This window comes from Oxyura jamaicensis, chromosome 20 (assembly GCF_011077185.1).
Source record: "Oxyura jamaicensis isolate SHBP4307 breed ruddy duck chromosome 20, BPBGC_Ojam_1.0, whole genome shotgun sequence".
In the NCBI taxonomy this organism is placed as follows: domain Eukaryota; kingdom Metazoa; phylum Chordata; class Aves; order Anseriformes; family Anatidae; genus Oxyura; species Oxyura jamaicensis.
The window spans coordinates 15,228,145-15,256,137 of record NC_048912.1 but is presented as its reverse complement, the minus strand read 5'-3'; the positions used below and the strand labels follow the sequence as shown (position 1 = coordinate 15,256,137).

At 55.3% G+C, this 27,993-nt stretch overlaps 3 protein-coding genes across 10 annotated transcripts; 1 reads left to right on the top strand and 2 right to left on the bottom strand.

Annotated features, from left to right (window-relative positions):
* Positions 1–37: 37 nt before the first annotated feature.
* BPIFB6 (BPI fold containing family B member 6) lies at positions 38–22,059 on the bottom strand. Of its 6 annotated transcripts, none has more exons than XR_004755558.1 (15): positions 18,672–20,884; positions 17,973–18,072; positions 17,263–17,367; positions 17,036–17,182; positions 16,427–16,490; positions 15,984–16,044; positions 15,720–15,811; positions 14,988–15,164; positions 14,045–14,098; positions 13,562–13,732; positions 13,291–13,358; positions 12,906–12,951; positions 12,083–12,146; positions 9,740–11,259; positions 38–49 (listed from the first exon to the last, which is right to left on the bottom strand). XR_004755558.1 is itself a non-coding variant. In XM_035344111.1 (15 exons), exons 2-15 carry the CDS (start codon positions 18,778–18,780, stop codon positions 11,078–11,080), a joined length of 1,440 nt encoding a protein of 479 aa, XP_035200002.1. In that variant the 5' UTR covers positions 18,781–19,111; positions 21,190–22,059; the 3' UTR covers positions 9,994–11,077. The 6 variants fall into 6 exon arrangements, 5 of the variants coding, with proteins under 5 accessions (XP_035200002.1, XP_035200003.1, XP_035200004.1 ...); XM_035344111.1 differs by lacking the exon at positions 38–49 and adding an exon at positions 21,190–22,059 and having other exon boundaries at positions 9,994–11,259; positions 18,672–19,111; XM_035344112.1 differs by lacking the exon at positions 38–49 and having other exon boundaries at positions 9,994–11,259; positions 18,672–18,837; positions 18,982–20,884.
* On the bottom strand, positions 440–9,750 carry LOC118176854 (BPI fold-containing family B member 3-like). 3 transcript variants are annotated; one of them, XM_035344108.1, is made up of 17 exons: positions 9,107–9,750; positions 7,739–7,826; positions 6,638–6,764; positions 5,598–6,342; positions 5,155–5,259; positions 4,905–5,045; positions 4,478–4,541; positions 4,049–4,109; positions 3,579–3,670; positions 2,814–2,996; positions 2,669–2,722; positions 2,378–2,548; positions 1,970–2,037; positions 1,679–1,721; positions 1,186–1,249; positions 995–1,071; positions 440–815 (listed from the first exon to the last, which is right to left on the bottom strand). In XM_035344108.1, exons 3-17 carry the CDS (start codon positions 6,747–6,749, stop codon positions 777–779), a joined length of 2,019 nt encoding a protein of 672 aa, XP_035199999.1. In that variant the 5' UTR covers positions 6,750–6,764; positions 7,739–7,826; positions 9,107–9,750; the 3' UTR covers positions 440–776. The 3 variants fall into 3 exon arrangements, with proteins under 3 accessions (XP_035199999.1, XP_035200000.1, XP_035200001.1); XM_035344109.1 differs by lacking the exon at positions 9,107–9,750 and having other exon boundaries at positions 5,598–5,958; positions 6,052–6,342; positions 7,739–8,668; XM_035344110.1 differs by lacking the exon at positions 9,107–9,750 and having other exon boundaries at positions 5,598–5,704; positions 5,825–6,342; positions 7,739–8,663.
* On the top strand, positions 22,056–27,758 carry BPIFB2 (BPI fold containing family B member 2; the record flags this gene model as incomplete). Its single annotated transcript, XM_035344161.1, is given in 14 exon segments — positions 22,056–22,410; positions 22,687–22,786; positions 23,112–23,216; positions 23,308–23,445; positions 23,916–23,961; positions 24,262–24,322; positions 24,725–25,140; positions 25,503–25,544; positions 25,625–25,789; positions 25,987–26,054; positions 26,535–26,580; positions 26,917–26,980; positions 27,071–27,159; positions 27,161–27,758. Coding segments are annotated over 14 exon segments (1,755 nt in total), but the record flags the coding sequence as incomplete, so codon positions are not given.
* Positions 27,759–27,993: the final 235 nt, after the last annotated feature.

The window sequence follows — 27,993 nt, the reverse complement described above, 5'->3', positions numbered from 1 at the left end:
CCCCCCGTGGCTCAGTTATCGAGCAGAAGGCTCAGCCCCATTCCTGTGCCTTGCTGATGGTCCCCACACGGTGCTCCAGGGAGGCTGCGCTGGTCCGGAGCTGCCTCTGCAATGCAGCCCCAGGGGAGCTGGGGTGCGGGGGGGGAGCTGTGTGTGGGGGGCTGGGGTGGGGGCCAAAAGCCCTGGGGACACAGCCAGCTCCTGGTGGTGGCAGCTCTGTGCAGCCACGCAGGGTTTTTCATACCCGACTTCACAGCCGGTGCCATGCCCGGGGCTGCACAGGTGCTTTCTGTTAGGTAGCCGCTTGTCGGATTATTGGCTACGGGCACGGCCTCCTCTTTGAATTGCGTGGCCTTTCCATGGGCCGTAGGGGCACTGCAGAGACAAATGGATCCTGGCAGCTGGACACCCACATCCAAAGGACATTCAGAGAGAAGTATTGAGGCAGTGAAGGATTTTATTGACAGAGGAATTTGAGAGCAACATTTATGCCAAAACAGGAGCTCTGGTTCTAGACTTAAGGTGTTAGGATTGGCCACAGAAAGTGCCCCCTAACCTCCATCAGCCGAGCACCTTCTCCATATCCCCATGTGGGCTACAGCAGGACGGATGGACCAGAAACATCCCTCCCTCTCGGGCCACGGCAATAACACATGCAATACTCAAGAGAAAATAAAGACAAAGCAATCAGGGACGACCAGGGCTCTCCAGGCTCACGGGGAATTGTCTGCCTCATCCCAAGAGCAGGGGCAAGGTTTTGCTGAGACAAGCTGGTTTTAGAGCACTCTAGGCTTCTGGTTGATCACGAAGGTGTTCTGCCAGGGAGAAGCACAAAAACGATTCAGTTTTGTCAGCTGGGTTTTCTCCAGCTCTTCCCCATATCCTGCCGGGTGAGCCCCTAAAAGGGAGCAGCAGCTCCTCGGGAAGGGGCCACTCGTCCTGCCCCCCCCCCCCAACTCCCCCCAGGAAAGCAATGCTGGGAAAAGAGCCTCACATCAGCGATGTCCACCTGGCTGTTCTCAAAGTTGGTGTTGAGGATGTTGGGCAGAGGGATCCCCGCGCTCACAGCACCTGCAAGACCACGAGAGAGCGGCTCGCTGCGGGCAAAGCCCCCGAAGCAGCCAGCAGGGCAGGGGGCTGGGACTGAGGCTGGGTGTGGGAGGGGGGGGTCGGCCCCCGCCGTACTGTTAATGGCCGGCGCGTAGGCAGCCGCGAGGACATCCTTCACCCATCCTTCAAGCCGGGAGACCTGCAGCGGGAGGAGGCACGAGTCAGTACCCGAGGGAAATGATGGTCTGGGGGTGAAGGCTGAGCGCCGGCAGCCTTCTGAGCTAAGATCTGTGGGCGCAGGATGCCTGGGGCTGTGACACGCCGGCGCCAGGAGGCTTCCTGCAGCGAGGCCCCTCCAGACACAGGGTGCCATGTCCTTTGGGCAACTTCTTGCCTTTTCCTTCCCCCTTCTCCAGCACGCCCAGTGCGCTGCCAGCGCAGGGAACGAGCACACACGGCCAGGAGCCATTGCTACAGAACACATGGGGTCCTCTGCCAGCAGAAGGAATGTGATGCCTGAAGAACTGGTATCCCTTCCCTACAAACGTCCGTGTCCCTGCCCTACAAATAATTCCTGGTCAACAAATCACTTGCTGCAGCACGACAACCGCAAGCACTATGCACTTACATTGAGAGGGCCAATCTGTGAGGATGCCAGTCTCAGTTTGACTCTACAACAGATAAAAACAAGGAAGAGCGCGTCAAGGGCAGCCCTCATCACGCTTTCTGGGCAGTGCCCAGACCCTTTTTGCTCCTGTCCTGTCCACACAAAGGTACAAAAACTCTCTCGTTACTTCAGACATCTGAGGCTGGTGCCGGGGGAGGTCCCGGAGCCCCAGGAGCTTCACATTTCTCCCACTCCTCCCTCGTGCTTCCCGTTAGCCACTACCAGAGCTCCCCCCGCCGAGCTGGGCTCTACCTGTCGACGGCCATGGAGGCGAGCAGCTTGCCGCTGGAGACGGAGGGGGTGACGTTCAGACCGACGTCCTGGAATTGCAACAGAAGAAATGAAGTTATTTCCCAGCACAGCTCCCCGAGACTGGAAATAAAACGCTGAATATCTGTAAATAACCCAGACGGTGAAAAAACACCTGTCTGTGTCTAGAAATAGCATTTTTTTTGGACAGATGGTGTCACGGATCTCTCCCCTTGGGATTTAGAATTCCCATCTTTTTGAATTTATTTTTAATTTAATCAATACATTTTCAAATTATTCATCAAATGTTTCCCCTGCCTGTGGTTACGAGCACATTAAAAGGCCGCTTTTAAGACGCGGGGCATCCAAAGTCCTGGGTGCTGCCGCAGGGAGCGGCCCCCCCTTGCTCACCGAGTCCAGGCTGAAGAGGGTCTGCACGGGGAAGCCTGGGCGGCGCGACACGACGTCGATGGTGGCTGGGAGGGTGGCCGTGGCTCTCCCGTCCCGCAGGGCCACCTCTGGCACGTCGGCCAGCCGCACACGCAGCGCCAGCGGCAGCGACCTAGGCAGCACGGCGGAGAGCTGTGCAGGGAGCAGAGCCGTCAGGACCCGCAGCCTTGGCGTGGCTGGGGGAAGGTTAGAGACAAATGCACACAAGGCATCTGTTTTATCGCCTGCATTACACAGCGCGAGGCGGCTGACCTGAGGGAAGGCTGAGAGGAGGGCCGAAGTGGACAGCGAGATGTTATCGGGCACCTGTGGGAACAGCGCCCGCGGGGTCAGCAGCCGGCGGGGTTCTGCAGAAGCCCCTGCCGGGCTCAGCCGCACGCCGTGAGCTGCGACCCACCGCTGAGCCGGTGATGTCCAGGTTGAAGGCTCCCTGCTTCTGGGCCAGCCCCAGCACGGCGCCCAGCACGTCCTGCGAGAGCCCCACCTGCACCCCGCGGCCGGTGGTCGGCAGCAGGGTGACAGGGGGTGACTGTCCGCGCACGGGCTCCACCACGTTGCCCGCCGCGTCCCTGAGGAGGAGCTGCAGGGGACAGAGCAGGGGCAGGAGGTTGGCATCACCGGGGCTGCCAGGCTCCCTGCCCGCCTGCGCAATCAATGGATGCTTTATTAACTACAGAGCTGCTTTCGACTGCTCTGGCACAGGAAGCATTTGCTGGAGCTCTCCGCTTAAAGCCCTGTGACATCTCCCAATGAGTAAGACTCGCTGCCGATATTTTTGGCATGATTATAATCCCCCATAATTACACACCAAACTTTTATAAACCGCTTACAAATGAAACCTTTTTGTAAACGGTGACCTACTGCTCCTGTATGAAATGCTAATGTTGGGCTTTTCTGATTAACAACCATGTGAGTGTTGTAATTATGCTTAATTAGCCAGTGTCAAGCCAGTCTGACTCATGCTGTCCCCCAGGGTTAGCAAGCAGAGAATAAGGCAGGGACCCGGCAGCGGCACAGGCACAGACCCGGCCGGGCCCCACGCAGCAGCACCGCTCGGTGAATGCGCTCGGACGGCTGGAAACAAGCAGTCCCGCACGAGCAGCCACCCCATTTAGATGAACCACCCAAACCTACCGATTCGAAGGCATTTGGCAGCACTCACGTTTAGATCCAGCTGGATGGACTTGTCGCCGACGATGGGAAGGGAGGACAGAGTGTACTGGAGATCTCCCAGGGCCCCGAGTGGGAGCACCGCTGCGAGACACAGGGAGGAGAGCTTCTAAGCTGCAAGGAGAGGAACTGCTCCCAAATACCACGGTCCCAAAAGATATCCGAAATGCAGGTGGCCCCTTCTCACAGCATTCCCAGCCGGACAAGGGGCTGGCAAGCACTGTTCTACAGCAAAACTGCTGTTTCCAAAAGCTATGAGTCCTGAAGTGGCTTTCAGCAGGAAACATTGCCTGCTGCTGCTCTGGGGCAAGGGAAATTGAATGTTGTGCTTGAATGGAGAGCTGTGTTTTCAGAAAGTTGTTAAAGTATCTGTATGTACCCAACGTAAAGAAAACAAACCCTAAGAGCAGGGCAGACCCGGGCGGGGGCACAGGGACAGGAGGAAGGGACCGCAGCACTTACAAGTCACGGAGCCGAGCAGCGAGTTCACGACGCCCAGCACGGTGTCGACGACAGGGCACAGCTGGGGAGGCAAAGAGAGGTCAGGGCCCCGGGGCACCCAGCAGAGCCGCTGTGCGCGGCGTCACCGGGGCTGAAAGCTCGTTAGCTCCCTCCCTGCCTGCGCTGGGGCCGCTCTGGGAGGGCCCCGGTGCAGGGCTCAGCATCGCCGCACGCCTGCTGCACCCGGTTGGGCTTCACGGCCAGGGCGAGACCCTCCACTCATGTGGGATGCCCGTTACACAGGCACGTTGCTCAGAAACGCACTTCCCCGCAGAGCCTTGGCCGTGGTGGCGGGGCCAGAAGGGTGCCCCGGTGAGGCTGCAGCTGTGCAAACAGCCCTGTCCCGGTGCCTGGCCCCCCGCGGCGTGCTGTCGCCGCTCATGCACTTACCAGCCTTGGCAGGACGCTGCCGAGGACGCTCTTTAAGGTTTTCTCCACAAGTGGCACTTTGGGTCTGGGTAACAGGCAAATGGGAAACGAAATGTGAGATAGATGAGCAGCTGGAAAATAAATATACGTCACACAAGAGAAGCAGGAGGCCTCGCACTGTCCAGGGCTGTACGTCAGTGCCAGAATGTCACCAAAAGCAAGCCCCCCTGAACCAGGCCCACTGCCAGAACTGTGGCGCAACCTTGCAATATGCTTTCTCAAGCTAAAACTTTGGAAAAAAAAGAAAAAAAAAAAACTTAATTCCTCTCAGAGGCAGAGAAAGGGGTATTTCAGCCTCTGGTGTGTCATGCACTCTTTGATGGTCAATAGTGCAAAGGTTTCTCACAGCTGCAGCAGTGACGAGCACTTTGCTCACACGCGGACCTACCCAACACGGATGTTGACGTCTCCAAGAAGAGTCTTGCAGTCTTCGATGACCAGCTTGAGAGCCCCCGACTTGTCCTGGACCAGACGGACTCTTGCTGTGATGTTCGCTTCCACCTGGAGCTGGAGCAGTCCACCCACTGCGCTGCACAGCCCAAGGAGGACACACATCTCAGAGGGTTTTCTTTCCATCTGCTTTCCGAAGAGATGGTGAACCCCTGCCCTCAGCTGTGCCCCCGACAGATGCCCCTTACCCATTGCCATCTACCAGCAGCTGGGTGTAGATGTTCAGCTGGAGCCCGACGCCTGGCAGGAAGCGCAGAGTTATTTTGGGGAGAGTGATGTTCGCAATTTTCAGCCTGGAGAGTCAAAACAAGGAAAGTCAGTGAGCAGCACTTTGCTGGGACCCCCTCGGCCCCCAGCGCTGTGGCCAGTTGCAGAGCCATGGTCTTGGGGTCCTCTGCACCCTGGGCCAGCAGGGCTCCCCTCCAGCCAGGGCCAGCCTGCAGCAGGCACCAGGCACCCCTGTGGTAGGGGCACACACAAAGTCCCAACAGCTGAACCCTTGCTTATGAACCTGCCCCAAGGACGGGAAGGAGGGGACAGCGTGCCCACACCACATGCTTCTCTCCCCAGCATTGCCCAGACCACGCACAGAGGGCTGCTCGGGGGACACGCGTCTCCCTCTCTCACTCACCCTGTGAGCCCTTTGATGGTGCCCAGCAGACCACTGTTGCCAAGGAGCCCTCCTTCAGGAAGCGTGCCTTGGCCGCGCTGACCACGTCCACCGAGGAGACCACTGCCGCTAATGAGACCACCTGCAATACCGTTGTCGCCAACGAGACCACCAACTGCTCCATCTCCACCAAGGAGACTGCCAGCAAGAGGATCATCGCCAAGGAGACTACCGATGGGCCCTTTGCCACCAAGGAGACCACCTGCAATACCGTTGTCGCCAACGAGACCACCAACTGCTCCATCACCACCAAGGAGACTGCCAGCAAGAGGATCATCGCCAAGGAGACCACCAATGGGCCCTTTGCCACCAAGGAGACCACCTGCAAGACCACCATTGCCACCAAGGAGACCACCTGCAAGAACGCCATTGCCACCAAGGAGACCGCCAATGAGTCCTTTGCCACCAAGGAGACCACCAACGGGGCCATTGTCACCAAGGAGACCTCCAACAAGTCCATCACCACCAAGGAGACCACCACCAAGTCCATCTTCACCAAGGAGACCTCCAACAAGTCCATCTTCACCAAGGAGACCTCCAACAAGTCCATCATCACCAAGGAGACTGCCAACAAGGCCGTTGTCACCAAGGAGGCCGCCAACAAGTCCATCTCCTCCAAGCAGACTGCCAACAAGACCACCGCCACCAAGGAGACCACCCAGGAGCCCCTCGAGAAGGTTGCCGTTGGCTAGTGACCCTGTAATGGCTGAAGAAATGGTTGAGAGGTCACTGTGAGCCACGCTGACCCAGCACACAAACATGCTGTGTCAGCCTGGCTGTTCCTTCCCTCCCCCGTGCCTCTTTCCCCTCTTTGTACACCAGGGGTGATGTTCCAGTCACTGGGAAGAATCTGACGTGCCATCTGCAAAATGCTTTATAAATGCAAATTACGAGCAGCGTTACTGCTGCTGGACCAGCTTTTGGTTTTCTGAATATGGTCAAGAGACAGAAAGAGCAGAAGTGGTCTCAAAACAAAAATCCTGTCTCTTCCAAGCACTTACCTCTTTCTAGCACATCTTTATCCACCCTGGCAGACACCGAGGCACTTCCACCAAGTCCTTGCGAAGGGGTCAGCAGGCCACAGAGGAGGAAAACCACACAGAACCTCAACATCTTCGGTTCTGGTAACTGCAGAAAGCAATTGCCATCAGTGCAGTGCTGGAACGGTGAGCACAAGGCAGTGGCCGGAGGAAGGAGGAGGAAGGAGGAAAGAAGGAGAGTCCCACAGGGAAGACAAAACCAGAGAGGACGCTGCGGACACGTCCCCGTCCTCTCCACCACACCAGTGGGCACAGAACGGTCCTGACAGCACTTTCCTGCAGGAGCAACCACAGCTCCAGCAGCAGCTGCTCCAAAGACCATCTCAGCAGCCAAGTGAAGAGAAGGAGGCCGCTCAGATGGTCCTGCTTGAAGCCCCCAGCACTGGTCAGCACGTTGGTACTGACTGGGAAGGGCACGGAAAGAAAAGCAGCAGCAGCACCCAGGACAAAGGCACCGGCACGTCTGGTGAGGAAAGCATCTCCTTGTCTGAGTGTCAGCATCTATCACAAACATCAGGTATCTGAGGCTTGCCTCAGCACAAAAGCACCTTCTCCAGGAATCACACGAAGAAGAAAATCATTTTAAGAGTTTCAGCGTCATTGAAATATTTTGGGGAGATCTACAACTTGGAGTAGCATTGTTACAGAACCGCAATGAATTTCATTGCCCCAAATCTATTTAAATGTAAATAGCACATCAAAAAGGATCAAAACAAATGTGAAAGGTGTAATTCACCTTAGGTAAGCTATCTCGGAGACCAGAATTATACCATAAGTAATTAATCTGGTAATTGTTTACGAAAATCACACAATACCCTTTCTTCTTCAAGGACTGCCAATACAATGAACGTGCACGTCTGTTCCTCAGAAACTCGCAGTGAAGGCTGCCTCACATTTTGCTTGTTAGAGCATAATTCAGTCAGGCAGCAGGCAAGAATAATGGTTTTTGTTAAAAAAACCAATAGTCACAAGCTGACATCAAGGCTTCGCCTTTGAGGGGCACTCAGGTTGGCAGAAGCAGAAGCTAAGAACATGCGTTTGGAGGAATAATTTTGCTCTTACCTGACCGATCTCTTCAGTGTAAGGATCTTTCCGGCCAATGTCCCTGCCTTCTGAAGATGCCCCACAGCACGCATCCTTTTATACAGATCTTCTCACCAGGAATGAGGCAAACGATGTCATGGAGGACATCCAGAATAATTAGTGGGGAGCAAAACAAACAATATATGGTTTCTGGTGACTTCTACTGCAAATATTTCCTTATAGATATTAGGAGTTGGGTAAATTATTGAGCAATGACTAATATGTGTGGTGGCAGACGTCAGCCCAGCCCTGGGTGCCAGTCCTCATGGATGTGCGCACACATCGCTGCCTCGGTTCGTACGTTATGGTTTGGGGCTTGGTCTCTGTCCCATGAGCCGTGCATCAAGATGTAGACATGGCTGAAAAGTCGTGCCCTCATAAAATACTATTATTTTTTTCTGAATAAAATTAAAGCCTTGACTGAAAAATGCGTCAAAATACCGGCCGCCCCCACCACCAAGTACTTGTGCAGTTCTCGGTGCTGCGTTACAGAGGAGGATAGGAGGTGGGATGTGCTGCCACAGGAGAAACTGCTCAGAGGGTGATGCCATTGACCGCAAAGCCAGGGAGCTCCCAGGCTGGAGCTGGTGGGCTCGGGATTGTTTTGAGTCCTGGAGGAACTGTTGGTCCAGGGTGGGCATACCAAAAGAGGTGGTCTCTGTGGCTGCACCATCCCAGGCAACAAATGCGCTGCAGGAGAGGAACAGACGTACAGCTGCCCGGGGTCTTCACCCTCCATCGAGGCCTGCATGCCCTCAGATTTCTGGCCAGGTTTTTGGAATCATGCTGAAAAATCGCATCCCACCTCATCACGCCTCATTTACTGCCAATTAATTTACTGCTGCAGGCAGGAGGAAAGGAGAACAAATTCTGGTGAGCCAATGCACCACGTGCATCCACAGTCACTGGCTCTCTCCCCCTGGTCCTGGTCCCAGCACCGCACGGGCGCAGGGAGCTGCTGCCTCAGCCTGCACCAGGGCGGCAGGCTTTGGGGCACGGAGAGGAAAGCTGTCCTCTGGAGCTGCAGCCCCAGGGCAGCCCCCCATGCGGGCACGCACCATGCAACCTGTCCCTGGTGGAGGAGAGGACACGATGGCCAGCCAAGGGGGCAGCTGTGAACTATTCACTCTGCTGTCATGATGATTAATGGAAGGGTTCTTGGGCTGCTCCCCAGCTCGGAGGAATAATAGTCCAGAAAAATGCTTGCTCAGAGTTAATACTTTCTGCAAACTTGGAATTAAGTATTTCCAGGAGATTAGCCAGCTTTTGTCACACATTAATTCCAGCTTTAAAAAATATCTTAGCTGAAGGCCAAGGAAGGGATGACAAAGGTGCCAAAGTACTTACAGAGTTGTCACTCTCCCGCAACCTGATCAGTCAGGCACCCCCGGAGCACAAAGCCTTGCTGTCACTGCTTGATCGTGGCATTTGATAAGATGGAAGAGGGTGTTAACAAGATGGTGTTATGTTATCATCCCTCCTGAACCGCTTCATACTTTGGGCAATCAATCACCATACGAAACCTGACTGACCATAAAGAAAGCCCTGACGATGGTCGGCACACAGTAACGGGGCCTTTTGGCGCTGCGGAGAATAGCTCCCGAGCAGTGACCTTTTAGGCATGACTGTAACTTGGCTTCTCACCCGCTGTCACTGAATGCAGAGGTCTCTGACAACCAAATACTTCAGATAAACCAAAGCAGATTCCCGTAAAGAGAATCACATCTCAAGGTCCAGCTCTCACTAAAGCAACTTTGAAAGCCCAAAGAACCTGCAGCCAAATCAACCTGTGAAGACACACAGACTACATCAGAACAGACTTGTTCAGAAGGAGAAGAATGGGAGCAACATGAGCAACAACGTTTTTGACAGTTGGATCACCGAGGAATTGAGACGTACGGGCAGGCAGTAGCAGGGACACAGCACCAAGAAGCGTTCGAGATCTTGGCATTAACAAGAGGAGGTAGACATTGCTTGAACAGATGCGAAATAATGATTGATTATTAGTGTATGGGCTATTGGGACTGCATCTGCTCTGGGAGCCACAATTGGAGCTGGGGGTGCAGGGCCTTGCACGTGGGGCACCCCTTGCTGCCGGGGGGGGAGGCACAGACCCCCCTCACACCTTCACCTTTCTGGCCACGGCAGCAGCACAAAATGTGATGGTCCTGCTTCAGGAAGGAGTCCACTTTGTTCTGCTTCCCCATCCTGACAGCAGCAACCAGACAAGGCCCTCTCAGGGGACCGGGGCCGGGGTCCCTGCAGCCCCGGCTCGTGGTGCTGGCCTCTGCATGAGTCCAAAGGCTGCACCTCGAGCGGCTGTCCCGGGGCATTAAAAGCCAGCTATGTGATAGCACGGCTTGGCAGCGTGGTTAAGTGTTTCATGAAAAATTAAATAGGCACCACCTGAGATTTCCAGCTTTTGTTTCTCCTAGGAGGGCTGCACACAGATATTGTGATCCTTATTTCTTCTTAGAGGAGCTCCAACCCAAACTGTTCAATTCTTTATTAGCTAAAGCAAGAACAGTGAGGAAAATCTTTTTTAAAAAATGCTCGGCATTGGCAGTGTCTGCACGGCAATGAGGAGGGAAAGCATCATAAACACCAGTCCTCACCGGGAGCTGGCTTTATGACTGCTCTCCTCATTGCTTAGAGCCTCTCACAAAGACAATTCCTTACAAGCAGTACAGAACAAACGCCTGCTGTGTCTGGCAGCACACACAAGAAAACAAATGGGGTTTTCGTCGCCTGCCTCACAGTGAGATTTTCTTGAGGACAATTTCTTAAAAACACAATGATCTTTTCAAAGATAACCTTAATTCTACACCAGCTACCTGTCACCAGGAAAAAATGTTCGATTCATGTTGGTTCAATGAAATGAGGATCAAAGCTGTTTATTGACGTACTAATGACACGTAATTATCCAGCAATCAGTGAGCTATATGCTTGGGATCAATATCTGCAATGCAGCCAATAAACCACGATACGAGGCACTTCTGAAATATTAAAAAACACCGGGAGATATCTAAACGTGCTTCCCTACCTAGTTCCAAAATGCACAACCCCGTGCAGGTGGCTGCAGGCACAAACCCCTCCTCTCACAGCAGGGCCACCCCTGGGAACCCTTCTTGCCCCCCTCCCAGGGGAGACGCATGTGCCGCAGCCCCCTGCTGCCCCTGTGCCGTTTTTGTTGCAGATGTGATCAATTCGGGGGCAGCCCTTTGCAGAAATGCGACCTCAGCGAAGACGTGCGCGGCTGGCTCCACTAAATGCACAGCAGGCCAGAGACCCGCCACTGCGTGATCCGGTCTTTTAATTTTAGCTCAGGAGGGAAAATGTTGAGAAGTCAAGCGAAGAGGAAGAAGCGCCCCAGGAAAGCCACCACCCTCGCCGTTCCCTCTGCCACCCGCTCCGGCTCAGTCGCGCAGCAGCAGCCGGGTGCAGCCGTCCCTCCCCGTGTGTCAGATCTCCGCGACAGGCACATCCAGCACGAGCCCATTCTGCAGATTTAAAAAGGAAAAAGCACGTGGGTAGGATTTAGAGCCACCCTTCTGGCTGGGGATGACCAGGGATCCCTGGCGCCCGTGCCTACCTGCAGCCGGCCGACCTCCACCCGCCGGTATGGGGTGCCCAGCAGCGGGGGCAGCGGGACCCCTCCTCGCAGCGCCCCTGCAACCAGCGGGGAGGTGTCAGGGGGTCCCAGGCCCACCACCCCTGTGCCCGCTGTGGGCTCTGCAGGAGGTTTGGGGAGCACTCAGAAGGAAAGCAGGCAGGGCTGGCACCCCAGCTTGCCTACATTAGCGTGAAAAAAAACTCGTCCTTTGGCATGGTTTCCATAAGCAGATAAACTGGTGTTCTAGGGTGGGCGTTTTAATGATGCCTTGGCATGGCAAAGAGGGACGGGTCGATTTTCTGAGACTTCAGAACAGTTATGAGAACTATTTCCAGTTTTGCTTGATAAGTGGCTTTGATTTTCAGAACAGCAGCAACACTCAGGTGTCAGAGAAGAAGCCTGCAGCCCCTGCCGGAGCTGCCCGTGGGGCCCAGCACAGGAGGGGCTGTGCCAAGCCCCCAGCCCGGAGGCACTGCCCGTGCCCAGCTCCGGCTGCGTGCCCCGCAGCTGCACAACGACAGGCCAGCAATTTTCCTGGGCACCGTTCCTCACTGCCACCGAGGGCAGGAGAAGTATGCAAGGTCAGCCAGCCAATGCCATTTCCAAAAACAAAAACAAAAAAGGATAACAACAGGCTATAGGAAAAGAAATGAGAGCTATTTTCCCTGTGCAGAAAGCGAATACTCAGATGAAGCCATAGCCGTGCTTACTGTTGATGGATGGCACGTAGGCCACATGAATAATGTCTGCGAGAACTCCGTTCAGCGGCAGCTCCTGAAACACAGAGGGGTGATGTACATAGCCCATCTTTCTGCATGCCAGCAGCCGTGCCTGTCAGGCTCACTTCCATTAATTCATCCAGCGCGGCCCCAAATCACAGGAAAATTGCACAGGTCCCTCCGCTACCCCAAGACAAATGGGAACATTTGAAAAATTCTGAATTTCAGTGAAAGATGCCAGAAATGAGAGCCTTCCCCTGCGCCAGCAGCAGCCCGGGCACCCAGGTGGGGCAGTGCCACCGCTGCTGCAGGCGCCTCCTCACCACCTAAAGGCTGCCCAGCCCCGCGGACAGACAGACAGATGGACAGACCTTGCCCACAGGTCCTCAGGCTCTCACCCTGCTGCATGGCTCTGCTGCTGTGTTGGGATTTGGAGACTTGGACATTGAGCACAGGTGGCATGAGGGCAGACCACGCGTCCGGCCCCACCGGTAAGAGCAGCGGGCAGTTATTTGTGGCCCAAACCCTCCCAGGAATTGACACGGCGCATTACGGACAGGGACCCCCACCTGAGCACTCGTGTCTGTGGGCAAGCAGTTTTGGCAGTTAATTTGTCATTTACGACATCTTCCTTTAAATTTTGATCCTTGGCATTCAGTTTGGCTTTCTTTAGTGTTTTAATGAGTCTGTTAGTGGTAATGAAAGGAACAGGACCGGGCTCCAAGGAGTGAATTCCTGCGCAAGCCCACCAGCACTGAGCCCCATGGAGGAGATCTCAGTGCTGCCCTTGCCCCACACCCCCCGCAGAACTCACATCAAACGTGCCGATGGAGGAGGACGCCAAGGCCACCTGGGACAAGCTGTAGGAAGAGGAATTGCCGGGGGTCACCGCCTGCAGCCCCCCTGCCGCCCACAGCAATCCTGCCCTGCACCCAGCACCCAGCTCGCCAGCCCCCCGAGCTGTTTGGCTGGAGCCTGAACTTCAGCTCTTCGGACTAAAGGCCCCAGAGAGGTTTCAGTTCAGCTGCATTATGCCATGCTGGACCTTTTTCTTTCTTTTTAAATAGCTGTTAGTATAAACTACAATAAACTCATGCAGAGAGATGGCAGTGCACTGGCGAGGTGTGGCACCTCTCCTGCAGCCCGGGGCTGTCCCTCTGCTCGTGGTGGCACTGGGAAGAGAGCCCAGCAGCTGTTACCTGTCCAGAGCAAGGGAGAGCTGCAGCCTCTCTTCCACAACAGCAAACTGCGCTCTCAGGTCGGAGTGCTGCAGGGAGAAGAGGGGCACGGGTCCCCAGTGGGACGCGTGTGCAGCCGAGCAGGTCCCCGGCGGCTGCTCCAGGCCCTGGCCCTGGGGCCAGGCAGTGCCCCGCAGCCCCTGCCCCACTGTCCCATGCCTCCCGCTGCCGTCTGCTGGCTCAGGGCAGGGGCAAACACAGCCAGCACCGACTGCAAAAGGCTTCAGCTCACCACATCCAGGACAAAGAGGGATCCAAGATCAGAGTCCGGGCTGGAAACCCGGAACTCGGCAGTGCTGAAGAGGTGCACAATGCTTTTGTCCGGGGTTATTGTCACCAGCGGTGGATTTGCTTCTCTCATTTCAATCACCAGCGGCTGTGATGGAGGCAGCACCATGGAAAGCTGGGGAGAGACAAACCAAGGGGTGACATCCCCTTTCCTTTCCAGTTCACTGCTCTGGGGATTGTCCTGATGGCTGCTGAGCATCAGTGGCAGTCACCAAAGTCAATGGTAGCCAGGCAAGCAGGGCTTATTAATCTTCTTATTAAAAGTCTGTTAATAAAATGAAAAAAGCACCAGTTTGGTCTTGATGAATTGGTTTTCAGTGAATCCCTGTGAATGGCCACAGTGGGTGGATGGAGGACAGCGTTACCTGCTGCTGTTAATAGCCTGAGATGACCCAAAAACCACTAGGATCAAGCAAAGTCCACCCACCTCTGGGATGAGGGTTCCGAGCGTCGTGGTCACCAGCGGGGGAAGCCCAAGAATCTGTTGAGGAAGCAGCAGAGGCAGGGACTGAAAGCACTCAGCTGGGGGGAGTTCAACACCGGGAAGCAAAGAGGGGCAGAAAGGCTGCAGAGCTCAGCGGCTGGAGGCTGCCACAGCCCTGTGGTGTTTCAGGCTCATCCTGGCTGGTGCCCAGGACCTGCTGAGCCCTTGGGGCTACCAGAGGCACTGCACCCCTCCGCTGCAGGTGCCAGGAGGGGGACAGGGTGCTGCCGCTGCAGCTGGCGGCTCCACGGCCGGTGGTCCTGGGGGCAGGTGCTCGGCTGCAGCATCCACACGTGGGGCAGGCCACAGGACAACAGGCTCTGGGTGTTACACACGACTGTCCTCAAAAAAAAATGCACTGCGAGTCTGCTGCATACTTAACGGCAGGATCTGAAACTGCAGTCTGCAAACTAATATGAAACACCGGGAAATTGCTTTGGGGCAAAATAAGTGAGGCTAGGAAAGAGACCGGAAGGTAAATGTTCACTTTCCTAAGCTGGCTCCTGAACTTGAGCAAGTTCTCACGAGAGACTTGGGAACAGTCAGAAGATTTTGCAGAGTCTGTGTGCTGCCCTGTAAGGGTGTTAACATTGGGTATCATGATCTTGTCATTGCCTGAGCCCAGCAGGATCTCGGATGCTGTCGCTGGACCTGCAGGAGCACCCTGAGGCCATGCGTGAAGGAGGTCCATAAATCCCTCTGAAGCAGGGACTCCATAAAACACAGACAGAACAGACTACTAAAAATTCCTTTCATCATCCCCAAATACACTTGTCTGAAGCCACTGACCAGTGCCCGAGAGTGATGAAAAGAGCATGGATCTGCCTTGACCAGGGGCACAGGTTCCTTTAGGGGTCTCTTGAGGGAAATCTCTCAAATTACCCACCATGTTATTGCTGATGTTCAGGCTGAAGGACGCCTGCATAACAGAGAGCTCAGCACTCAGGAAGCCTGCAGACAGGATGAGCTGGGTAGCAGCCTCCCTCTTTGGTGGCAGAGAAGGAAGAGACGGCTGGTCTGCTGGAAGGTCGACCTCCTCTCCCTCGTTTTTGTGGAGGATGGTCTGAAAGGACCCGTAGAAGGAGCCATGTCAGAGAGTACAAGTCCATTTCCAGGATCTGTATTTGGATGACGTCCAGGGTACTGGATGCTTCTCTCTGTAGCCTCGGCAATGAAACAGCAATGAAACCCGCAGAAAATGATGGGCCAAGGAGGTGGCTGGGTGGTAAGATGCAAACAGCACGTGCCTGCACCCCTTCCAAAGCCTCTGCTGCCAAAGGCTGAATATTGTAAAGTCATAGAACAGCTTGGGTTGGAAGGGACCTAAAGGCTCACCCTGTTCCAACCTCCTGCCATGGGATGTGCCACCCACCAGATCAGATTGCCCAGGCCCTCGTCCAGCCTGGCTTTGAACACCTCCAGGAATGGGGCATCCACAGCTTCTCTGGGCAGCCTGTGCCAGTGCCTCACCACCCTCAGGGTGAAGGATTTCCTCCAAACCTCTAATTTAAATCTCCCCTCTTTTAGTTTAAAGCCATTAAGAAGGACAACGCCTCCAAGCAAACAGGTGTCAGGAACATTGCCCCCCCCAGCGCCCGGCTGTGGCAGCGGCACTCACCTTCAAATCCAGCTGTATGAAAGTTTCATTCGTCACAGGTGGGTTCAGCAACGCGTACCGGAGGGTGCCAGCAGTGCCGAGAGGGATCACGGCTGCAGGGAAGAAGGGGGAGGCTCAGGCAGAGGTGCCCACCCTGTGCCACTGGGGCAGCGCGGGGCCCTTCTGTCCCCACCAGTGCCTGCGGTGCCGGGCACTGCCGAGCCCGTCGAGGGGTGGGCACTGGTGTGGCCCCCGCCCCGGGTGGCTGGAGAGAGCACAACTTACAAGTCACGGCGGTGAGTTTTGAATTCACGAGGCTGAGCACCGCGTCCACGGCCGGACACAGCTGGAGGGCAAGAAGAAAGCTGTGAGAACACCCTGAACAGCCGCTCCCATGGGAGCACAGCTTTGTGGCAGCCAGGCCGGCACAATTCCCACCCTGACCCACCAGGACTCTCCACTTGTAAGCCCCCAGACGAGGGCTTGCCTCTGTTTTCTCTTTCCCTAATTTGATTGGGTTATTTCAGAGTAAATCTGACTTTAAACTGCATTGCCCACCCTGGTGCTGGGCAGGGGAGCACCGGACTGCCAGCAGCCAGGGCTCAAAGCGCTCCCTTTTACCTGCAGCTCCCTCGTACAGCAGACCTGGCACCGAGCCGTGGCGAGGAGGAGCAGGGGGACAAGGGGGAGATGCTCAGGAAGCACAGGGCAGACGAGGCAGCACTTACCAGGCTGGGCAGCACTTTCTGAAGGGTGCTGTCCAGAAGCTTGCTCATGACTTTGGGCAGCATGCTGGGCAGAGAGAACACGTCAGCCAACACCGCCGCGAGGCACAGAGCAGTGACTACTTACTACAGACCAAACCATAAGAAAGTCAGGTGCTAAAGAAGCGCGTCTGGCATGGATTAGGCCAAAATATGGCTCATGGCCAATAAAAGGTATTTTCCCTTTTTACAAATCTTTTCTCATGCATTCCATCTTCCGGCTTTAAACAAAGCTGAAAGCTCCCATGCCTCGCAGAAGCTCAGTTATCTGAGGAACACAGCACTTAAATGAGGACTTAGGCCAGAAATGAGCACTGTGTGGAATAACACAGATAGGGCCGGCCTGAATTTGTCCATAAAACATTTCAGTTTTCTTAGAGGAAAAAAAAAAAAAAAAAACAGGGCCTTCGGTGAATGAACACTTGTATTGGGAAGTGCCTGCGTTCCATACAAACCCATGCCCAGAGACTGAAAACCCCCACGGAGCAGCGCTGCTGCCTGCCCCTGGGGTACCGCTAGCCTCTGCCCGTGGCTGCTGCTGCCCCGGCAGGACCCGGCACACCCGGCGCTCACTTGCTGGGCAGGTTGGTTTTGGCGCTGAGCAGGGCGATGTGGCAGCTCTCGGTGCTGAACCTCGGGCAGCCCTGGGTGTCCTGCGCCAGCCGCGCGCTGGCGGTCAGGTTTGCTGCCACCTTGATTTCCATGTTTCCTCCTATAAAGCTGCACAGAACGAATCTCGGTTGGCACAGGATAAAACCTCCCGAAATGGCCGGCAGCACGGGGCATCCTTCCCCACCCACCTTTTCCCAGCGATGGTCATCCGGACCAGCACGGCCATGAACAGCCCCACGCCTGGCGAGAGCGTCAGCGATATCACCGGGGGACGGAGGTCTACGACTCTCATCCTGGGGGAAAACAGAGTCGAAAAGCGCTAGGAAAGATCTGCCAGAACAGACGGCCGGACCTGTAAGTCAAACCACTTCATACTGGGATTGTCGTCACCACCTTTAGTCCTCTGCTTCTTGTTCAAAATTTTTATTAACATTTAAATCCACTTTTAAGTTCAGGAAGATGTTTCTTCACAACAAAAATATTGCAGTTTAATTTTGAAAAAGTCGAGCAAAACGTCTGGGCATTCAAAACAACATTTTCACCCAGAGCCAACTTGCCAGACAGGGCCAGACCTGATCCCCCAGTGATTCTGGGTTTCCTCAGGACATTATTCCCAAAAGCTGGCACCCACAGGTTTGAGAGTAACCCCCAGCACCACAAGGCCACAGCAGCCAAGCCCAGACAGCTCTGAAGCAGGACGTGCTTTATTGCCTTTAAGTTATAGTTTCTCCATGTCTTTGCAGACACATCCATGCAGAAAATCACCAGCCTTAGTACCACGCTTGTTAGTGAGGGGTGATTTGTTTCTGCCTCCAAGCTGAAACTTCCAAACCTTCTGCTTTTACTTTGTGATTTCCAGACTCCGGCTCCCGGTGAAGCGCTGCTGATTCCCACTCACCTGGAGATGCCTTTGATGGGTTTCATGTTCGACTTTTTTTTTGTTGCTTCCTCTACCATTTTCTGAAGAACATTGCTCTCATTCAGCGCAGTGGAGACCGCTGGAATATTTGCACAAGACAAGGGGCTCAGCACAGGACCTCCAGGGAGGAGACAGTGCCAGGGGTGAGGGAACTCAGCCCCCATCCCACCCATAAAACACCACTGGTGACATGTCCCTGCTGCAACAAGCAAGGCCACAACGGGGGTGATCCTCATGGAAATTCGGAGCGCTGGCAGTCTCTGCAGCCTGCGTTCAGGCTCATGGTCACACACTGTGTCAGCACTTTGCTTTTAGATGTGACACCAAGACACCCAGGTGCCCACACCAGGCCATCACAGAGCGGGCAATGCAGCTTCCCACAAGCAAAGCGACGACCGCAAGGAAGCAGCTCCTGTGGCAGACTAAGGGAGGCAGCAGGACAAAATCTGGGCAGGAACGCTTGGGCTCGGGCATGGTGCAGCAGCTCCAGGGCCCAGCTGTACCCTTCCCATGCTGGGCCCAAGGGGCACGGCTGGGAGCAGCGGGCGCTGAGCCCCGAGGAGAGCTCCAGGGCAGCCAGTGGCACTGCTGTCCTCGTGCCCACGGCGCAGGCTGGCGGCTGCCCTGGCTGCACGGACAGACAGACAGACAGACCTGCCCACGTGGCTGAGTGCTTACCATGGTCGATTGTCCCAATATCCATCCTGAGGACGGCCCCCGGGCCACTGGTGCTTTGTGACACTGCCAGCCAGCCACCAAGGAGCAAAGTGCACCAGATCCTTGGCATCTTCAGGCCTGGTACCGCTGTCCACAAAGCTTCAGAGGAGGCTAAACGATGCACTGGCTTATGGACAGAAAGAGACAATTAGCTGGAGACGGTTCCCAACTGCATGGCAAGGGCTAAATGCTGCACTCCTGCGGAAGGGAGTGAGCAGGGCTCGCTCCAGCCAGTGGGGACGGTGCTGCAGCACGTCCCTGGGACACAGACCTCTGCGAGGAAGAGCACGGTGGTCGCCTCACCAGGACTTCCTCCAGCGGAGTGCTCCTGAAGGTTGTCCACGCTCCGCACCAATCTTCTGGAGAGAGGCAGGAGATGGCCTATATATACACAGCCCTGGCTGAGAAAGAGGAAAAAAAAACAAACAGATTAAAGAGCTGGATAATTACTGTGATGTGAAACTAATCCCTCAGTGTTTCTGACTTCTTCCAATACAAATAATCTCACTAATAAATGTGAAAGTCCAGGTAAGTCCTTGAGCTGCAGGTATCAGGTGGATGTTCCCGGCACGCCTGAGGCCAGCTCTCTTGCTCAACACCCAGGAAGAGCCAACGGGAGCTTTGCAGAGCACGTCTGAAAGAGTAAAACTGACCTGTTTAATAACACGGTACAGACAGAAGTGGGGGCAGGGGGAAAGCTGAGCCGTGGAATGGTAAATTCTGCTCTTGGAGACACGTGCACAATGTGGCTGTCACTCAGGACGAGTTGCCCGTGCTCCCCAGAGGTTCGTGGAGCCTGTGCAAGTACCAGGGGAGGACCTGGGATTAGCTGGGGGAGAATCCGGGGGAGGTTGTGGCAATCCCGGTAACATCGGTGCTGATCTCAGCAGGTCTGAGAGAGGCGAGGAACAGCAACCTGAGCTGTCCCCGGCATGCCGTGGGGAGGCTGCACATCCTCCAGCCCAGGCACCAACTGCATCAGCTCTCCTGCAGGCCATCCACGCGTTACCTGGCCAGAGCCAGAGCCATCCCTGTACACTCACCTATCCCTGCCAGAACCAGCCCTGCAGGGACGGCTCACCCGGACCCACCCTGGTGGGATCCTGCGGCAACGAGAAATTTATTCCTTCTCTTCATTTCTGTATAAAATGTGTCATAGGGCTTAATCTGTCATCACCTCCCCCTGTGATATACTTGGTGGCTCTGCTAAGCACAGACAGGGAGATTTACATCTTATCTAACAGGAGTGTAAGATTTATAGATTGCTCCTGTTTAAGAACCCATCATGCCAGAAAGACGCCTTTGTGCTGGTAACTTGATCAGTCACTGTGCTGTGAGCTGACATCTAATTAAGCCTCCCTGGGGACCATGAGGTCCAGAGCAGCTCTTCAGGAGGAGAAAATCCACATCGGAGTGCCACGGTGCCCTCTTGTCCCAACAGCTCGTCTCCATTCTTGTACTTCTGTAAACGCTGATACCATGCCACAGATAAATCTCAAGTACTGCTTTGAAAGAGCTGCTGGAATTACCTGTGATGGAACAAGGCTTACCTGGAGGCCAATTCCAGCCACTGCTCTATGACACAGAAGTCTTCTTTCTTGCAGACTTGTCTTTCTGCCCACCTTCCTCCCAATGTCTGGAATCACCCCTGCAGACCCTGGCAGCTCACTGAAAGTCACAAACTTCTCCCAGGATTTACTTTTCTGAACACATTTCTCATCTCTAAATGGATGCACCAATGTAAAAGTGTAAATTCTGCTCTCCCCTTCCAGACATACATCTTCCTATTTTCTCCTTACGCTGCTATTTGGATGCCTTCAGTGGCAATACACAACGTGGCTGAAACTGCCCCTATTCCTGGCATTTCTCTGTCAGACTGAGAAAGCAACGGCGTGCTGCTGAGAGCCCAGGACCTTTCCAGGCGTGCCGCGATGCACCTGCAACCAGCACCCAATAACTCACACAGCCAGTGCATGGAGGACAATAGCTGCCTCCTAAGGCACAGCTGTATCAACAAGAGCTGAACAGCTAACCCTGCTGCCAAAGGACTCAGACCAAGCTGGGCAGTTCAACCCTCTCCAGAAGAGTGGTCATGCCTCAAAGTTTGGATCACAAATGTAGAAGGGGAAGAACACCCAGCAGGGAGGAGAGCTGCATGGGGCGCAGCGGGTGTGCTGTCATGGTGCCAGCAGGCAGCCTGAGCTCTGTGCTGCGGGCCAAAGGGACCAGAAAACCAGGATGCCCAGGAAGGAGGCGACCCTGAATGCACCACCCATTTTTTTTATTATTTTTTTTTTAATACCCTTTGCAGTAATATTGCCAGGGGATTTTGAATGGGACTGAAGTGGAGAGGCAGCAATTATTTCGTGTTGACCACTCTGGAGGTTAGAGATGATGCCTTGAAGAAGTCTGCTCTTCTGTCTGGTCGAAAACTCACTGAGCCCAGCAGAAATACTGCTGCTGCCTTCAGCAGACTTACCACAAGCCTGAAGGAAAGCCCCAAGGGGCTCATCTGTCCTTCGGGAGCATCCTCACAGTGTTCACGAGGCCTCCTTCCACGCAGGCATGCAGGTCTCATCCCTTCGGATCTGAGCAGCACCCAGCAGAGCAGCTTCCCCGTGGCACGGAACTGATGCTCGCTGTCCAACAATATTTGATTTCTTGGCACCCTCCTTCCAGAGACTTTGTGCTCCTCCGTAACTTCACAATGAAGGCGAGCTGCCCGAGCACCTGCTGCTCAATATTTCACCCTGCTGGGTCGATGGCCAATGTAATCAGGTCTGAGGGGAAACAATAAAAATGGTATTCAAAACAAAGCATCCCCTCCCAGTGCACCCTCCTGGCTTTCAGCCCTCTGCCAGTTTCTGCCTCCATCAGCCCTGGTTACACAGATATATAAAGCAAGAACACATCCTTGTGTGGCCACAGGCAGACACAGACAGAACTCGAAGAATGGGGAGACCAGGCAGAAAAGGTAAAGATGCATTCACAAAATGAGCAGATTGATGCGGGCATTGCTTGTGCTTTGGTGTGTCTCTGTAAGCATCAGTCCTGATCAGAAGTCCTCCCTCTGCAAGGGCTGATACAGATGCACGTGTTGCTAAGCTTAGATTTAACAGCTTAAACTTCCTGAATAATTGTTTTCTTAATGCTGTAAGAGTATCACAAACGTGACAAACAATTCTAAAATGTTTTTCAGAGGTAGGTGACTCTATTACCTTTGTATGTGGTTTTAGCCTCCTGCATACCTTCAATTCATTCCTGAACAAAATTTAACCCCTGTTTATTTGCCTGTTTTGTATCAGCTGGAGGCCATTACAGGATGTTCAGCAGGCATAACATTGCTGCAAGCACCACTCTAGCTTACACGCTTGCAGGAGGTTTTCAAGGCTGAGCCTGTTTCCAGTGCTATTAGTTGCCCAGGTGCTCCACGAGAGTTATGCATCATCATTTTACAAAAGCTGCAAATCCCAGGAACACAAACACAAGGCAGGAGGCGAAGCCACGGCTCCCGAGCGCGGCCCCTCACACCGGCAGGGCCCCGCCGTGCTGACCGGGCATCGCGGGTGCCCTCCTCCTGCAGGCAGTGCCGCGGCCCCGCTCTGCGCCCTGGGCACCCTCCTGAGCCTCCTGGTCCCCGTGCAGGCCACCAGGTCTCCCGACTGCGGGGGCATCCTCACCCCGTCAGGACTGAGCTACAGTAAGTACGCAGCCCGTGCCTCCCTGTGCCTCCCCGTCCAGGCAGAGGCATCCTCTCGCCAGGTAACAAAATGCCAAATGCTGTGAACTTACGCCGTGAATCGGCTGATTTTCATCATCCCCTTCCTACAGCTAGTAGCAGGGGGGTCTAGGAAGAGGAGGATGTGTGGCACCAGGACACATTTCTGGTCTGTCCTGCCTCTGTCTTCAGTCTGTCTGCCTCTGTGCGTGAGATCACAGGCTCGGGGGCCTCTAGTAACTCTGCCCTATTTCACAGTTGCTGAAGTCTCAAGACCGTACGCAGAGATGGTCCTCAGGCAGGACCTGCTGGAGCCGAGGGCCCTGGACCTGCCCCTTGGCTCCCCAAAAGCCAGCAGGTGAGTCCGTGGCTCTGCCTCACCCAGGCTTTGCAATTGCACCTCTGTGTCCTGTTGAAGTTTCACTGGAGCACTTTGAGCATCATCACAAAAAGCAAAAATCCTCCTGGGAATCGACCTGGATGTTATAAATATAAATTTAGAAGCAAGCTCCCAGCTCCTCCTTTGGGGTCTGAAGGCATCAGCCCCAGTGCCAGCCTCTAGGCACCAATTTGTCTCTGCACGTTGTCACCCCACGGTCCCTCGGTGCTTTTTTGCAGGAGCAGCCAGGGCTCGCACCTCAGCCCACGCTGGGCTCCTAACACCCCCATTTCATTTCAAGCAGGGACCAAATCAGCTCCGTCCGAGTGGTCGACCTGTCACTGTCACTTGTCCCAGAGGCCGGGCTGCGGCTGGGCATCGAGGTGGACCTGGGCATCGCCCCCCCAGCGTGAGTAGCGACTGCCTGTGGGGTCGGGGCAGTGGCACGGGGCAGTGGCACGGGGCAGCCGCCCTCCAGCCCGTGCCTTTCTCTCGTGCAGCGCGGCGCCCAGGCTGGCGAGGCTGTCCATCCTGGCCGACCTCCACGTAGACCTGAGCCCTGACGGCGACCTGCAGCTGACAACCTCCTCCTGCAGACCCACCGTGGAGGAGGTGCAGAGCGCCGAGGAGGTGGAAAGGTCGGCCCGTGGGTTTGCTTTGGCACGGGATTGGGGTGAATGGGGGAAACGAAACTGAGCAAGTATTTCTGTGCATAAAGGTGATAGGACCAAGATCTGATCACTGACATCAAAGCTTACAAGTGTCAGTGCAAATCCTTTACCTTCATGACAGAAACTTTGTTCTGCTTGTAGCCCTGGTGCTTTGGTTTTTTTGTTTGGTTGTTTCTTTTTTTTCCCCACAATGTTAAGAGAGTTTTCCTCTCATCTGGGAGCAGACGTTTCTAAAGAGCATAGCAGGAATGTTTTAATGCAAGTCCAGAGGCAGCTCTTCAGCATTTTAGGGTTCTGAACTGCAGGCACAGCTTAATAGGTTATAGAAAATGATGGCTATGTCTCTGGATACTTTCCGGGTCAAGCCAAAAGACGCTCACACACCCTTGGCTGAGCTGGTGCTGCCTAACTCCCTCTGTTCTGTTGTTTTCATCCAGCAAGTCCTCTAGTTCCGACCTGGACAAGGAGATTAATGCCGATAAGGTAAGATAACATCCGTACAGACACGAGACAGCAGAAACAAATGGGCATGGTTCTGTAAGAATTAGAGCACTCGGGTGAACCTGGTGCTTAAAAAACCCACCTGGTTGTGCTGGGCATCACCCACAGCCCCCACGCAGGACGAGGAGCAGAAGCCACGCGGTCACCGGGTGCTGCCATCCTCTGTCTGCGATCCCCCATCTGCCAGCTCATGGCCAGCTGATGGGGACGCACGGGCTGCAGCAGCTGCCAGCAGCCCCTGCGTTCATCTCCCTCCTCTCATGGTTTGCTCTTATCCCACAGATTTGCCTGGAAGTCTCCAAACTGCTCCTTTTCCCTAACGAACAGCTAATGTCCCTGACAGGTGGGCAGCTCGGCTCTCAGGCTCGTTAGGGTTTAGGGGCTGCTGCCGGAGCAGGCCTTGGGCTGTGCAGGCTGGGCCCTGCAGCGGTGGCTGCTCCGTGGACGTGGGTTTTGTCCGCTGGGAAATGCACTCCCTGTGCCCTGCTGCAGGGAGCGGACGATAGCAGCTGGATGGAGGCTGCTCCATGGTGGGACGGGGCAGGCCCCCCGCCTCTCCCCTCCTCCGTCAGGTGTGCTGGAAACCTTGGGGAGGAGAGAGCGATAAAACAAGAGAAATTAATCCTTCGGCTCTTCCCCTCCTCACCTGCCTCCTGTTCCTGGGGGAAATCCAGCCTGTTCACAGGCGCAGTCTCCTGTTGCTGCTCCCCTCTGTTCTCTGAGTGCCCCTCTGCTCACTTTGCAGCTCAGTTCCCCATCACCCCCAGCTGCCAGGTCCAGTACCTGCCACTGGCTGCCCCTGTGATCTCCGAGGAGGGAATCACCATGTCCTTGCAAGTAAGCACCACGTCCTTCCCGTCCTGCCCAGCTCCTGCCCATGCACTCACTGCCTGCCGCATCCCTGCCCTGGATGAGCAGCTGCTGAGCACCTGCAGGACGAGGCGGGCACCCCAAGCACCCCGACCCCTGCTCTGTCCCCTGCAGACGACGTTCCAGGTGGCAGGGAGGGCAGTGCCCCTGCCAGTCAGCCCTGTGCCGTTCAGCATGCCCGAGCTGGTGAGCTCCAGCCCTTCCCACCTCACCTTGGCTTTGTCTGAGCACTTCTACACCAGCCTCTTCTTCGCCCTGGAGAGGGCTGGAGCCTTCAACATGACCATCCTGGTGAGTCGTGCAAGCAAGAGAGGAGGGAATAATAAAACGGACAGCGATGGCTCTGCCCCTGCCCCATGAAGCCGTCAGGGAGCTGTGCTCCCTGAAAGGAATGAGAGCATCTCCGATAGCACATGGAGCCACACTGCATCACCTCTTACCTTGACCTCGCAGGCAAAATTCTGCTGGTCAAATGGAGCACGGGAAATTTAACATCAGAACTAGCCAAAACATGGCTTATGGCACGTGCCGGTGTGCAGGGAAGGCCCCCTGCATTTGGCAGCCACGCAGCATTCGGCAGCGGCTGTGCCAGACCCCAGATTGCAGCTGCCTGGGGCCGCCAGCCCACCGATGCTCTGTGCTCTGTCTTCCAGAGCCCGCTGACCACCGCCACCATGGCACAGAAGATCACCCAGGTACGTGGCTGCCTCCAGCACCTGAGAGGCGCAGCCCCTGCTGTGGGGGCCGCCAGGCTGCAAACGCCTGCCCTCGGCAGGTCGGCTCCCTGTACCCCGAGGACCTGCCCGTGATGCTGAGGGCCGAGGTCAGAAGCTCTCCTCGGGTGGAGCTGGAGGAAGGCCGAGCAGCTCTGAAGCTCTTCCTCACCGTCCACGTCGGGGCAGGCTCACCGGACTTCCAGAGCTTCCTGAGCGTGAGCGCGGTGAGTGAGCGCTGCAGGACGGGGCCACCGCCGCTGCTCCCCTCGACTGCCGCAGCAGGCACGGTCCCCAGAGGCATCGGGCTCTGTCACACTGAGCAGGGTGCGAGGAGCGTCGCAGGGGGCAGTGCCCAGATGGCTTCATCACCTCTCAGTGTTCAGAGCTCACTCTGATCCTGCCCTCCCTGTTCTCCTCGCAGGACGTGACTGCAGGACTGCTCCTCAGCATCACCGACACACAGATGATGATCTCTGCAGCAGTCATAGAGTAATGAGGCCGGCCGTGCTCTGCAGCCTTGCAGGGGACACGGCCCAGTCATTGCACGGGATGGGAGAGGCAAATAGTCTGGGGAATGTCTTACCTCTGACGGCTTGGCCACTGTGGAGGTAGCTGTAGCCCAAGGGAAGGCTGCAGTAGCAGGACCAGAGAGAAAAACGCTGCCCATCACCCCGAGCACCCCACACCCATGCCTGCAGCGAGCCCTCACCACAGGTCCCGGGGCCAGGACACCCCCAGCTCCCTGCTGCTGTGCACGAGGGCAGAGACAGTGCCCCCTGCCCACTGCCCCCTGCCCCCTGCCATGCGCCTGGCAGTGGGGAGCTGCTGGAGCCCTGGGCACAGCCCCGGCCTTCGGAGCAATGTGCAAGCCCCTGCTTGTCACCAAGAGTGCTCCTCCAAGGAAAACCCTGCTCAGTGACCCAGCCAAAGGGCTGCTGAGCAATGCCTGTGCTGCTCTTTGTTTTGCAGAGATGCTGAGCTCAGCCTGGCTGCCTCCGACGTGGGCCCGGTGCCGGTAGGTGCTCCCAGCACCCCGAAGTGATGGCGCACAGCTGGGCTCCTGCCTGCACCGTGCCGAACACAGCAGCCCTTGCTTTAACGCTCTCCCCTAAAGCCTGGCCATCCCCAGCCAGCTTGCACCACCTCGAGCTCGTGCCACGAATGCCAGGCTGGGCTGTCAGCAGGGCAGCACACGCTCATGGTGCTCATCATGCTCGTGGTGCTGCTGCACCCCACAGGGCCTGGGAGAGGGGCAGCACACCAGGACCCCACTGCTGTGGGTCCCGGCCTCTCTCCACCCCTTTAGAGCCTGGCCATAAAGAAGCCGACCCTGCAGCTTTCCCCTTTGCAGGCTGCATTGCTGGAAGAGCTGTTCCTGGGCACCGTTCGCGAGGAGGTGCCGGTCTGGATGAACGGTGAGAAGTGGGGACCCCAGGCACCACCAGGCACGAAGTGTCTCAGCTGGGAACCTTCCCTCTTTCACCTTCCCCCGTTTCTCTTCCTAGCGGTGCTGAGCGAAGGCGTACACCTGCCACACATATCCAGCTTCACCTACACTGATGTCAGCATCATGATTCACAAGGTAAGAAATCAGGACATGCAAGTCTCTCCCTGAAACAAGACATTTAAGTTGCTCCCTGCTACATTTGATTTAAAGGGTACCTGGGAGTGACGCTTACCTCCTGGCACTAAAATAAATCCGAGCCTGCTTCTCCTGTCCTGCTAACCCACAGAACCAAGCTTCATTGCTTTACACAGGCATCCCTCTCTAGCCACGCTAACACAAGCAAAAAATGCTCATTAGAAGGATCGGGGGCGGGCTGCAGCGAGTGCCGGGTGCGGTGCTCAGGCTTCCCCCCACCTGTGTCTAGGATTACGTCTTGCTCCTGTGCAACCTCAAGCTGCAGGCGAGGCACGGCGAGCAGGGGGCCATGGCCTGAACCCGGTGTGCCGTTGGCTTTGCTGGAGGAAAACAGGGGCAAAGCCATTCCACTGACTCTGAAAGGATGTGTCGTGTTTTCTCACTGCATGAAATGTTTAAAATCTTTCTTTACTGAAACAACACTTTAAGTGTAGGATAATCATGGCATTGTGCTAGTGGCTTTCTCTTCCAGTCTATTTTTCTGTTGCACAAGGAGGATGGATTGTAACAACATTCCATGCTTTAATTAAACATTTCTCTTTAATATTGCATTTTCCTGTATGACTATTGACTTTTTTTTTTCCCCTCAAAGACTTGTACTGAAAGATAGATGAATTTCATCTTGCTGAGTACCAGTACAGATGTCCAGACCTTACATTTAACTAAGGGAGCATCAAAATCTCACTAATTTATAAGGACGTGAGGCAGCCCCGTGCCTCTCAGCTGCAGAACGGTATCGCCCCTACCCACAAGAGACATTTCATGGCTTCTCCTCCATTCCTAGCG